General features: G+C 39.5%; 1 protein-coding gene across 2 annotated transcripts in view; it reads left to right on the top strand.

Moving 5' to 3' along the window:
• Positions 1-4,204, top strand: part of LOC137286284 (3-oxoacyl-[acyl-carrier-protein] reductase FabG-like) — a 46,550-nt gene extending 42,346 nt beyond the window's left edge. For both annotated transcript variants that reach the window (XM_067818051.1, XM_067818050.1), the window contains exons 8-9: positions 2,040-2,103; positions 3,035-4,204. In XM_067818051.1, the coding sequence (XP_067674152.1) occupies positions 2,040-2,103; positions 3,035-3,193 (223 nt within the window). In that variant the 3' untranslated portion in view covers positions 3,194-4,204. The remainder of the gene's footprint in view (positions 1-2,039; positions 2,104-3,034) is intronic.
• Positions 4,205-14,260: the final 10,056 nt, after the last annotated feature.

Below are 14,260 nucleotides of genomic sequence, written 5' to 3'. Positions count from 1 at the left end.
TTGAAATATATCTAAAGTTTTGAAGGGTTTGTAGTGTCTGAAGATTGCAAATTGCGACTGGACTGCTAGCCAGTGACTAGTAAAAATCCAGTCAGTCCTCCACAGGTACTCAAATGTCTATTGAATTTTCATGGGGCCATTTTTTAAACATGGCACTTCCTCCGACTTGGTAAGTTATAATATACTTTTAAATCATGAATGTTAATGGTCTGATAAAAATGTTAGTGGTTTAATGATGAATCCTGTGTCTACATTCAAGTTTAGAGCTACTGAATAATTTTGTGGACTTGTAACTCTTAGGCATAACTAACCTGACTGGCTCACAAAATTTGGAAAGTATTTCGCACACAGAGTGTCTGTTGTGCGTTAGTTTCCAGTGAACTCTGGAGCAGCATTTTGTTTTGGTAGTGGATGCAGTGTTGTATCATGTTTGGGAGTTTCTGTTTCACGGCAGTGTGTACATTTGCCCTTTGGCATTTTGCTTTTATTTTATGTAGGCTGGAATTTAATTTTTAGTTCAGAATTTGAAGTTTGTTACTTACTTTGCCACTTTTGGAAATTTCTGTGTTTTGTTGTTTTGATAGGCTTTCATTTTCACTTTTAGATAAGGCTAATTTCTGGGAGTTTAGATGCCGATTTGACTGCTTGGTCAGCTATTCCTTGCCAAACCCACAGTGATTGTATCTTTTATCAACCAATCACAATCACAGTACTGTTTGTTGGCATTGTTATTGGTATTTTGACTTTTGACAGTCATCACAAAACAACATTAAGCTGGTTTTCACATGGCAAACTTAAGTACGACAATGCTGAAAGTTTGATGGAAAAGTTGGTGAGAACAGAGACCAATTTCTACACAACAGTTGACAACTCTGAAATTGGTGTTAGTGACAAGTGGTTGGAATGTTCATGCTTTAGTTTGCCATGTGAAGTCTGCTTTAGGCAGTCATGCAGACCTAGAAACAAACCGATCCACCAAAGCCCATGCAAGTCTAGAATGTGTGTCTAGTCTAGATTTCCTCAGTTTCAGGGTAAAAATGAAGAAAGTCTCTGGGCTCCTTTAATGATTATTATGTATGAACTGTTTTTTTTCTGTATAATATGTGAATTTTAGAGACTAGATGTTAGTCCACCTGACTGTGGGATGATTCAGATGACTGCTCCTGTGTAACAAAAAATGCTGCCCCAAATTGGTGCAAGTAGGAATCAGGGCTTCCTAAGATAGCAAAAATTACGAACTTTTGCAACAAATTAGGGATACCTATAAAGTGTTGCACTCAAGGAACGAAACTTTTCAGTGTCATTACAGATGACGATCCTTATACAACTGAAATTGCATTGTGGTTCTCGGCAGCAGTGTTTGTGAATGTTACAGGAATAAAATAAACAGTGCATGAATTTTCAGGCAGCTTAATCAGCTTCCAGACTACTTTCTTGTGTAAAGAATTTGAGAACTTCTGTAAATAAAGTGTTATATTTATTTAATTATCATTATTTATAGTCAGAGATGATCCTAGTCCTCCTCTAAGTAAGACTATCTATATCTTTGTTATATTTTGAAAAGAATTGGAATGAATTTGGCTTTGTAGGAAAGGCAGAATGAACATGCTTTTGGGGGATGATTCTGATAAATTTGGGATCGTTGGCATCTCTGTAATTTTAGTGAGGGGGAAACTAAATGCTGAATCAACTTCTGACACCAAGTCTGTTTGTCACCTTTCACGACAAGCATATCTTTGTTCTTTCATTCAAATTAAATCATAGCTCACATGGTATTACCATTGGAAATATCTACTGGTTATGTTGGTTCATGTGACATTGAATGTATGGTATAATATTTAGAATATTGCAGTGGTATTCTTTTTCATACTTTATGCATTAATATTTATCATACAATGGACAGCGTTCTTGGCATTAAAAAGTGAATGGATAGTTTTTGTATCCAAACCAACCTTTTCCATGTAGACTGAGAAAAGCAAAAATGATAAGGATCTCTAATTGTAACAACTAACAGCAATTATGTCATTCTTTCCATCCAGCCCTGGAGTGATAGTCACCAATCTTCAGAAGCGAGGAGGTCTGGACGAGGCCAGATATGCCCAGGTAGGTCACCAGTATAGAACAGATGTAAGCATTATCCTTGACTGATCGTCAGTAATCCAGTGTAATCTGGGAACTTTCCTTTGTGATAATGTCCTGAACTCCTTAAATTATTGTCACAACAAACATTTTCTTGGGAACGTTTGCAAGCAGCTGATTCACTCAGTCCCACAGTCTTTGTAGACTGGCATGGCAAGGACTTGTTTGTAGAACACCACCCACAATAAGTTAAGTCTAGTACAGTCATGTGAGGATGCACACACTTACATGCACACACTAGTATCGTAACAATAGATCAAACTATCAACTGATTGCAGTTGCTGAATCTCTAATAGCAATTAATCAATGGTATAATGAAAAACTATCTATACATCGATAGTACGTGTGACTAGCGACAGGTTAGTAATTAATTACTGTCTCAACCGTATCTCATGTTCTCTCATGAACACTGTTGAAAATGTGCAGTGCGAAAGTACCACATTTGTTCACTTTGATGTAGAGTTATCTTCTCCTGCTTCACTGAGTTGAACTTTTAACTGATTACTTGATCTGGGCTGCAAGTGTCTCATCAGTTTTGAAGAGGGACTGAAACTACTTTAAAATGTTTTTGTTTCATATAAACACTACATTCATTTCAGAAATGACTTCAATTGAGACAATTCAAGGAGAAAAACAGATTACTGCCATAGTATTGCCAAAGTTGGTCACAACACTATCACCATCTCAATAGTTGTTTCTCTTTGACAGTCACCCCTAGTAAACACCATTACAAAACTGATATGATCTTGAATCAGATGTTATTTTTATGCCCACAATCAGCAAAATATCTTTGACATGGAATGATTCATCATGATGCCTTTCACAACATGACCCTTAAACTCCAAACATCATAAACAATGTGATACATAAACGGTTTCTATTGTGTTTTTTTCAGTTCCTTGAAAGGTCAAAGGAAACACATGCCCTTGGACGCCCTGGAAATCCAGAAGAGGTTGCCAGAACTATAGCCTTTCTTGCTTCAGATGATGCTTCTTTCATCACTGGAGCACAGGTGCCCTGTGATGGAGGGAGGCATGCAATGTGCCCAAGATAAATCCTCAAAAGATAGAGTTGTGTTGTATGTCCATATGAGAAATATGTTTAACTTCATCTTTAAAAATATAGCACAATTCAACATGAGGTAATCAATATTCATAATTGATCATGGTAATTATTCATGATGCGTAATTGTCCTGTCGACTGATTTCATTAAGAAATACAGTATCTGATTGTGCGACACATGCGAAACTGCAACATTGTATCTTGGTGACCCTGCTGATATTGCTGAAATTATGCTAAAAGTAGCATTAGAGGCAGTTCATAGAGGTTGGTGGTGATGATTGGGAGGAGTAGGGGATGACGTGGGTCCCCATTTTGTTCTGGGGATGTAGGAGGTAATCATCAGTTGTACCAGTACAAGGGAGGGTGTCAGCAAATTTTGTACATGACAGGCAGGGGGAGAGGGAGGGTTTATGGGCATTGTGTGTGAATTTTAAGGGTGTCATTTACATGTCTCTCCATAAAAAAATCATCATCACAACCCCCAAACTATACATCATGCACACTTCCTAAAACCAAAGTCACTGACTGTATCTTGTAACCTGGCATGACCAGACTGATAAATGTCTGGCCCAGTTATACAAGCGTTTCTACTCACATGCACATACAAGTTGCCACATACAGGTGCTATCATCAACAACAATCTCTATCTCCTTGACAGCTCCCCTACTCTACTTGTCAACCATCAATTAGTGAAATGGTCTTAGCTTCATCTATATAAACATACCACATTGTTCTATACTGATGTGTAATCTTGCATGGTGATTCCTGATACATTATCTTCTGACATGACTAGGGATTATCTGAATACTTCTATGCATGTGTTGGACTGTGAGCAGACAGACAAGGCTCTACAGCCTGTCATCTTGAATATATATAATCTGATTAACAGGAACTGTGCTGTTGCAGTATGTTATTTGGAGAAATATTCATTTGTAAGTGATAAAGTTTTGTAGTTCTGTGTGCAGACATTTTTAAACATCTGGAATAAATATTACTTGTGAAAGTGCGTTTTATGGTATATTTGTGTGTCAAGAATGTTCAAGTTTTGAAAAATGTAAAAAAGTCGATCATGAATGTATTATTATAGCTCAGCTGGCTTGTTCACATCTGATTGCTATACATATATCATATGGACTGGCTGAAAATACTGAGACTCAGAAATGAAGATGCTACAGATAGTTTCTGTAGATAAAAACTGGATCTGAGATGTCCAAGTTGCATTTGATAGCCAGGGCCATGTTGGACCAAACACAACAAGCCTGCTAAGATTTTGGTTTGTTTGGTTGGTTAATACCACACACAGCAATATTCCAGCTTTGTGGCAGTAGTCTGTTAATAATATGTCTCATTATTTGCAGTTGGGCTAATTTTTGTAACGTGTTTGTTTTAATGATGAATCTCTGATCTAGCTGTACATTTGCCATTTCGAATGTGAATCCAGTGGCCATTCCATAGATTTTTATACCAAAGATTTAAACAGTATACAATATTAGCATCCTAATTGTTATTGTTATTTCAATCTAATGTGAGCTGCGACATGTTCACCTTGTGTGAACCTTACCAAGACATCTAGATTAAATTATCCACAACCTAATTACCCCTTATATAAGAACCTAACCTTCAAAGGAAACCACAGATCAGTGTCCTCAGACTTCTAGAAAGGAGAAAGGTCGGTGTCCTGGGACAACATCGTTTTAATCCCAGGTAGGTGTGAGAAGATAACTTAATTTAAGTGGACGTGATACCATGGAAATACCTTAGATGGCAGATGTGCCAGACAAACAGATCGTTTATCAAAGTGGCACCTCTATATATATAAAGTAGATACAGTACAAAAAAAACCAAAACAATAAAGGATGATCCTATAAGGACTTAGGCTTCAAGACCAAGCTGAAGTGCTACAGTCGCTGCCACAAAATGTTTAACTGTAATTGACAGTAATTGATGTAGAAATAGCGATCCACTTTGTAGATTACGTCATTCAGTGAAATTGTATGAAATGATTTAAATATAATGATTGTTGTTACACAAAATGCACGCCAAATGCCCGACCCTCTCAGTCATTTTATGAAATGACTGAATTTTTAAATCAGTTCACGAAATGACTCATTTCGCAGTCTGACTCTAACAGTTATACTCCAGCGACTTTGACAGCAGTCTACCAGATTAAAGATCAGGACGGTTCGGTCTGAGAGTGTGACAATCAATTGGAGACTTACAGAAATCAGATTTCAGCATCATCAGATTAGCCTATGAACCACCGCCTGTGCACGCCTGTGCACAGCTGATTTGTTTTAGCAGAATATCAGTTAACATTTTGGACATGCGAAATGTGTTATGTTATACCAAATTTTGTATAAACATTCCGTACTGCACGTGCCGATTGGTAGAATCGAACCTATTCTACCACCCGTCTAGGCAAAGTTAGGGTCGAAGTGGTGTTTGAATTATTGAACACTATGGCCACTTCCGTCATCCTCAACCACCAAACTCTCTTCCTCCGCCGACACAAGGACGCAACCCACGGCAAACAACTTGCCCGATTTGGTTGCCTCTTACAACCAGCAATGGGTTGCTGTGGGCCTATTCGATCCCGTGTCCACACGTGGCGAAGAGCCATTGGCGTTACCCTGCACCCACCACGAGGAGGTTGCTCTTTAGGGTGCTGGATTCGATTCCACACTGTCAGTTTGACTGCTCGGGCCACTCCTGTTTTTTTATGTCCAATCAGTTCCAGGACTGCACGGAACCCGGTGTTTTGTTCACGAGTTGAGATTTGAACTGGACAGGTAAGATGGCAGGGCAAGAGAGTACAGATGGTGAGGTGAACGGTATATAACGAGTCCACTGATCAACGTTGACAATTAGGTGGATGGGCGTTATGGTTTGGGGGGGAACCACATCTCAAGGTCGGATACAACTTATCATTGTCAGTCTCGCGGGTCTGCGGTACAGGGATGAGATGAATGGGCTTTGTGTGCCGCCGTTAATTCAAGCACAGAGATTTAACTTCATAATCAAACTCCAGCATGATTATGCTCGTCCACATGTCGCTCTTGTGACAGATTTCCTGAGACAACAGAACATTCATGTATTCCTGTATACCTGAATTGTAACAAACGTTGATTAAGAAATGGAACGACATTCCACAAGCTTTCTTTAGTCGCTCATGAAAGCACCACAAATCAAGCTATTATCATTATGCATTAAATACATCAAATAATGCACCGTTATGTTGTTCCAGTAGTGGGGAACTTACTATAAGAGGATCAAAGGTGCTAAGACTGACTCAGCGATACACTTTGATGCTGACGGTATTTTTCATGGGTTTTATTTTGAACTCTTCCCGTTGGTCAGTTCTGCAAATGTCAAGTGTCTGAGGACAATGATGACGCGTCGATCAAATTGATCTCATGGATACTCGGTCGGGTTCAGGTCAGGCGATTTGAAAGGCCAGGAAGGGCATTGACTTTTGCATTGGCGCACGAGCTCTGTGAGGTTGAGCGCCGTCTTGTTGAAGAAGCTTCTTCTGACAGTTTGGAGCAAGAGGAACGTGTTTACGTCGATAGACACGTCTCCCACCCCGTCGGTGCAGGAGGAAACACGATTCATCGCTGAACCAAACGTTTCGCCAGTTACCGGGGTTCCATGTCTGTACTTTGTTTCACCACTGGAGAAGTTATTTGGTCACTTGAACTGTAAATTAAAAACAACTTTAGTTGAAACGCACCAAAAGATGTGAAAAACAACCTAGAACTACTTTCTGAGCCCAAGAAATGGTTTGAAATTTCCTCCTTGCAGAACAAAAGTATAAGTTGTTTACCTGCTTTACTGTCTCTTTTATGTCTACTTTATTCTGTCTAAAATGAAATGGATTCATATGGACAAAAGAGTATTTCTTGCCCCCATCATTCCTAGAGATCCAGTCACCCAAAAATGTAATAAAACTATTTATTTTACTCTAGATCAGGTTTCGTCCGTTTCTGTGGAGGACAGGTCCTCAATACGAAAAAAAACGCTTCATGCATCGACATCTTCTCAGAAGCAGTTAGCAATATCCCATCCGAGTCAACTGGTCACCATAGCAACTTTCGACATGTCTGTTTTGTCAGTACGTTGAAGACACACAGAACTATTTGAGTTTCTGACATAGATGTTTGAGTTTATAAGACTGATGTACAGTATGGTGGACACTGATAGTTGTTGTGATTATAGATATTAATGGGATGGAGCCAGATGGACAAGGCCTGCTGAATGTTCACTGGTCGTAATTAGGCGAGGATAAGCTGTTGGCATGTAAACCTTGATCTCTGTTGATTGTTGGGTTGACTCGTTTGATGTTGATTGAACCTAAGGGGTTCTTTCCAAAGCAAGGTATGATTCTTGTGAGTTTGAGTTTGGTCGTTGCTTAATAACGTTGTTAGCTTCTGTTAGTCGGCTATCGTTAATGTTCACTGCTCTATCCATTACGACTTCGGATTTGTTACAAGAACAATCTGACCCTCTGGGCTAGTATTGTATTATAGACAAGAAAGGAAAACAGCAGTTGATACTAAGTTCACGTAACAGAAAGCAAGTGAAAGGGATAAAGAACTTCATTATACAATTAATATGGATTTAAGCATGCACTGAATTTGGATTTTGCAAAAACATGCATCTATTCAGAAACTCTTGCATATTTGTCTGGATGTGTATGTGCTTATAGCTTCAGCAACAATGAATATATTTGCAAATATTGTAATTTGTTTCTCGATCTGCATTATTTAGCAGTTAAATCGTCTAGTTAAATTGTTGGTTGGGTGGTTTTACACTGCACTCTGTAATATTGAAGTTAGGGTCTCTATAAGTATGGTCCAAACAATCCAGTGATCAATAGAATGAGCATCGATCTACATCGAACTGACATGTGTCGAACAAGTCAGCGAGCCTGACAACTTATTCCTTTAGTCTCCTCTTACGACAAGCAGAGGTTACTCAAGACCAATTGTAACCCGGATCTTCACAGGTCCGCCTTGTTAGGATGAACATAAATTCCTACTCTGCTTATTTGAGAGTCATTTCAAGTCATTTCAAATGTTAAAAATAGTCACGACCTTTTGCTTAATTTTCGGCTTTTAACAATGTAAATGACGGGAGTTTCATGAATCAAAATCATTGTGACTTCTATATATATCATAATCCCTTTGCAACGACTTGTTAATTTCTAGAAGAAGAAAAACAATATTTTATTTGAGTGTCACATGCTGTGGTACAAAATGTATATTCATCATTTTGCAATACATTGAAAACAGCACCCGGCCAATTGGCTACGAGACACTTAATGACTTAAAAATAGATAACAAATTTTAGGGACTCTTGGTCGTGAGAATCTCCCAGTCTCTACTTCAAGGGATAAATTACAGTGGAAGCTGTCAAAACCGGCATCTGTCCATGCCGGTAAGCTGTCAACACTGGCACAAAATTTCTGTCCCGTTTGTGGCTTTGACATTTATCATCAGCTCTCCAATCCGGCACGTTGTCAAAAATGGATTATTTCTTCTGTCCCGATGAGTGCCGGTTTAGACAGGCCCCACTGTATCTGTACGCAATTTGGCGAATGAACTTCGATAAGATCGGTCCATTATAAGTTGAGCACATGATTCAGTGTCAAGTGAGTTCTAAAGAGTCTGTATGCTCTAAGTCTGTTGCCCTTAAGAAGCCCTCTGTCATTTCAAGGCTGACATAACCAGTCATGCTGATAACTCGATATAAGCCAAGTCTTAATGTTATTTACGTCAGCATGATTTAAATTATATAAGTCCCAAATAGACAAGTGCCACGAACTGATAAGAGTAAAAACCTTATTAATGTTTAGTAGTGTTTATGGTTATCAACTTCTTTCAAAGTTTCGCCATTCATTAAGAAGTGCGGCTCGGCATAATTTTTCGTTTAAGGAGTGAATGTTATACTCTCAGCCTTACATGTTGTTGTACAGCGTTTATACGACTAAACTGATGTGTGCATACACCGCACCTCTGTATCACAACTGGTTGTACAAGGCTTTCATACAACGTATTCAACACACCGTAAGCCATATTATATCATGTGATTTGTACCATATAAATTATCACAAAAGGGCTGCAATAGTTTTTACGCATCACGATGCATGTGGAATTGTATCGCGCTGTTGCGATAACTGTTTCCATTCAACCAATGATGTAACATTCAGATTGTTTTTGTTTATATTATCCTATTAAACCGAAAGTCGAAACTGAGGAACCTCGGTGTTATATTTTCACCAAGGAACACAAATATCAATCATTTCTTTAACGCATTCGGGAAGTAGTGCTCGAAGGATTTTTTTTAAAAAAAAATGATTTCATTAGGAAGAACATTTTAGTACACCGCCCATCCCTCGACAGGGTATTCTCAGGACTTCGACTCTCCAAAATTTCCCATTCGCAGGAATGGGACTTCCGGTTTGTATTTTATGTTTGATATTGTTATACCAAGGCATTAACAATGGACAGTCGGTCATCTCAAATTGACTACAGACCCTGATAAACAACGAACAGTGTTCACGTCATGCAATAATTTTTACCGTTGGCTATTTTCCGAAACATTTAGTACATTACTAATTCGGGAGCTTTTCGTTTTGACGTACATTAACTACTTAAACATATATATTCAGAAAGTGGAGTATTTTCTTAAACACGGTTTACTTATGAAAGAATCTGGTTTGGTAAATAGGCGGAGTATTCCTTACGTAATTCAAATGACTCGTTCATACTCCTCGATAAATAATTAAAGCATGCGAGAAACTTCAATCTACCTTTGGATTGTCTCATCTCTGCCTTTGATAAACTTGTGCATCCGGTTCTGCTTTATTTTTTGCTACATGTGGGGTTTGAAACACTTATTTCATTGAGCGTGTTCATTTGAAGTTCTTAAGGTTGTCAATAGGTTTAATGGTGTCTACACCAAATGTTCTGGGTTACGAATTAGGCAGAGTCCCACTGCGCTTACAAGTAGCTGAACGTGTGATCTCATATTGGTCTAACTTATCATGTCCACAACCAGTTTATGGCATTGCCTCATTTCTGCGTAACTGTATATGTAAGAAGAGTGTTCATGGTATATCACATCATAGGCTAAAGTACGACGGGACATGTGTTTGCTGCCGGCTTTTCCATCCATCCTTATTTATTGTATTTCGACATAAAAATATGTTAAACAACGTGAAAATCTGACTACTGAGTATAGTTACCAATGGTCATCTTTAGTAAATTACAGGAAGACCGAAGACTTAGGTTTAATTCCTCACGTGGGTAGAATGATGGAAGCCCATTTCTGGTGTTCTCCACCGTCATATTGCTTGGAATATTGCAAAGGCGGCTTAAAACTAAAGTCACTCACTATTAAAATACCTTCACTATAATACGGGCAGCCCCAACATTACATGACTGTGAAGAGGTTGTCACATGTCATTATCACATCACATGTGCCTTTTATTATGTTTTACAGATTAATGACAGTATGGCAGCAGAGAGGGTTTGCTCCTGGTGGAGAACACGGACACTCTCCTGATCTGCGCCAAGAGATCACGGCGTACCAAACCAAGTACACCGGAAACAATGGGGAGCCCGACGACAGTGTACTTGGGGAGCAAGCGAGACATTTCAGAAGCGAGGTTCGCATACTTAGCATACTTTTCCTGAATCTTGCCAATCACGTTGCTGCCAAAAGGGACAAAAAATTCAATGATATAAACATATTCATTTGCATCAGGTTTGTTGGTTGGAACTCTTCTGAGACTGTAAATGGGCTCATTCCACAAAAGTTTTAAAGCATCATTTTCCATGACGCCCCGGACATGCTGAGGCTCGTATCATGGACTGACCCCGTGGAGTCAAAGCCACAGGAATGTCGACCATAGTAAAAGCAACGAGCCATGCCATCATGTCTTTTCAGATATGATGTTTTCGCCTAGGAAGGATATCCACTGACAATTTGTTGGACAGAATCCATTGCAAAGTCGATATTTCATATTCATATTTTCTTTACGAATCACATTTTGGCGATTACGAGTGGGAAGTGAATGGTCCTGAGCAGCAAAACGAAATCCCTCAGTTTCATATTTTAGACAGGTAACTTCATCCACGCGAGGGGGTCGATTGGGATTCCTGTTCTGTTCCACACACTGCCTGTGCCCACGAAGTGGGCTTTTCAGAAAGCTTCTCCACAAATGATCCACTCTTGGCAGACTGGGTGAAGAACTTCAACCGCTTTACTCCCATCGCAGTACCGCCCAGCAGTATATTCCCATCAACAAAATCAATCTCAATTTTCAGATTCTGTCCAACACCCTTGGCAGCTTAAAATAGCCGTGGAATTCCATGCTTTCATCAGGAGTCTTAACATACATTACCAGAGGATCTATTATAACAACCAACTTGGTGTGTCATTTTAGTTTATTCGTTAGTGGTTCAACGCCACATTCATCTTTATGCTGGAGGCCTGTAAATGCTCCAGTCTGGACCAAACAATGCAGGCAACGACGTTTAGAGACTGTATCTACACACATGGGATACGAGTAGGTGCGTCAGGCAAGTCCGAAAGTCTGAACACCCTATCCAGTTAAGACAACCATAATTTTCAGTGAGTGAATTTAGTTTTACGCAATATTCCAGCAATATCACGCGGGATACACCAGAAATGGGCTTCACACAATGTACCAGTGTGGAGAATCGAACACGGACCTTTGGCGTGATGAGCGAACGCTTTAACGACTCGGCCACCTCTCCTCCACTCATTACATCTTATGGGTGACTTAAGTCATATTTTATTATCTATTAGTAAGCCTGGATTTATAACACTGTCAACGTAACAGCACATCGATATGAGCACGAACAAAATCGAATGCGTCATATAATGTGAATAATAATTGCACCAAATGTTATGATCATAGATTCGGATCGACAAACTCTTGCAAGGTAAGGGATGCTAGTCTGCATAGGAATTTGAAACGCCTTACACTTCGTCTTTAACCGTGAGTGACCCGTTAAGAGTACTACTTTATGTATACTGTGTAGTGGAGTTTTTACAGAAGTCAGTGTTTTCCAGTGTTACTATCAACACGAGATTTAGCTGCACAAAACACTCATCGGAGACACCATAAAGCAAAGGGAGACAAGCGTACTCCTGAAGGACCTGTGTATGATCTGTTGTGTCTAAACGATCAGAGTACCAGGTATTGATAAACATATACCCTTTACCAACTAATGTGAAGAACGTACCTGGCGAACCTTAGTTCCATAGATACTAAACTTTCAAAACCATCAAATTACACGACACGACCTTCAGGCATTTTTGTAAAAAATGGGTTTCCAGTTCATCGTATTAAGCCAAATTAATTTGGTTTCAAATTCTGTATGGTAAGGAATCTTGAGATTCGTCAGTTTTTGTATGGATCGGAATTGGTACGCCCACTCTAGATTTGTATGACTCCTAATTCGTAATAGTCTATGTATGCCCATTCCCCTGTGATATGCTGTGATCTGATTTGCGTCCTGAACGTTGTGTTGGCGTAGAAGCGAAGATGGTTTCATCTCCTTTGAATTACGGCTGCATATAACCTTTCAGTGTTCTTGCTCATCCCCGAATATCGAGTACAACGTTTCTGAGATATCAGTGAATGAGTGTTGTTTTACACCGCTTTGTGCAATATTCCAGCTATATGGTGTCGCTATGCAAATAATCGAGTCTGGCCCAGTCAATTCAGTGATGAACAGCATGAACATCGATCTACAAAACTGGAATACGGTAACATGTGTGAACCAAGTCAGCGAGCGTGACCACCGTATTCCGTCAGTCTCCTTTTGCGACAGGCATGGGTTTCGGAAGATCAATTCTAAACCGGATCTTTACGGGTCCGCTCAAATAGTCAAATCATGACATGATGTTACACTAATAAAGAAATATTGAATTCATTGAATGACCTAAAAAATATGACGTGCGCCTGTCTTTGTTGACAAGTGGAATTTGCGAACGGAATACAGAATTTGCGTCTCACATACATCACTGTTGTGTCCGGAATACTCTCTTGTCACCCAGAATATTAAAGGGCAGGGAGGACATTGAAGTTATATGGAACTGTGAATCGTTTAGTTCATCGTATCCAATTTTATCTTGGTAACAATTGATTTTTCAACCAAAGGCACTGATTTATCAACGTATAAATAACCAACTAGACAGTTTTTCTTGGTATGTTTTTAAGTTGGTATTTTAAAGTTGCGATCAGAAATACTCAGTCTTTATCAGGGCAACCAAATATTTTTAGCTGAATTGTTCTGATCTTTGATGCACTGAGCTATGTCCCAGTCTAGCCAACCGGTCAACATAGCAACGTTCAAGATGTTTATTTTGTTTATATGTTGACAAGCGGAGAAATACACTATCCCAAAAGAAACGCATAGCCCTGACATCTGTTGCGAAAATGTTATATTTTCAAACATGAATAACTTGTCCACAAATACTCCATTTTACTGTAGCTTAGAAGAAGGTAATGTCTATACATCCAAGTGGATACTGTTAGATAACGGAGACGTTGAGCGCGATGATGACGACGTAGCACAGCCCCGACGTCGGGTTTCCTGTCTCTCAGACTAATCTCTTTCAACCTGTTCCGTGCAGTTTTACCGGATATCCTCCGAAGTCCAGGCACCGTGGCTGCTGTGCTCCCACCCGTGGCATTTCTAACACGCAAATGCAGTACCCAGATGTATCGATCTTCGGCTACAGTGAAAACTCGAAATCTGTCCGTACTTGGGCGGTCATTTGTTACACCTGTTTGGTTGCAACGAGCTGCAAGTTGTGATATCTTGATCAGACTAACATTTAGACGCCTGGCAACAGAGGATTGGTAATCTCCAGCGTGCACTCTTTCAATGGCGATGTTCCATTTCGCAGAGTCAAGACGTGGTGTAGTGATATGACACTACTTCAAAACGAATGCCAGTTTCCGAAAGTAATCTGGATTTTCATTGCCACACAGTGTATGCTCTTTGCTGCAGAATTTCAG

The sequence above is a fragment of the Haliotis asinina genome, chromosome 6 (genome assembly GCF_037392515.1).
Source record: "Haliotis asinina isolate JCU_RB_2024 chromosome 6, JCU_Hal_asi_v2, whole genome shotgun sequence".
NCBI classification, from domain to species: domain Eukaryota; kingdom Metazoa; phylum Mollusca; class Gastropoda; order Lepetellida; family Haliotidae; genus Haliotis; species Haliotis asinina.
This window is presented reverse-complemented; position numbering and strand designations above follow the sequence as displayed.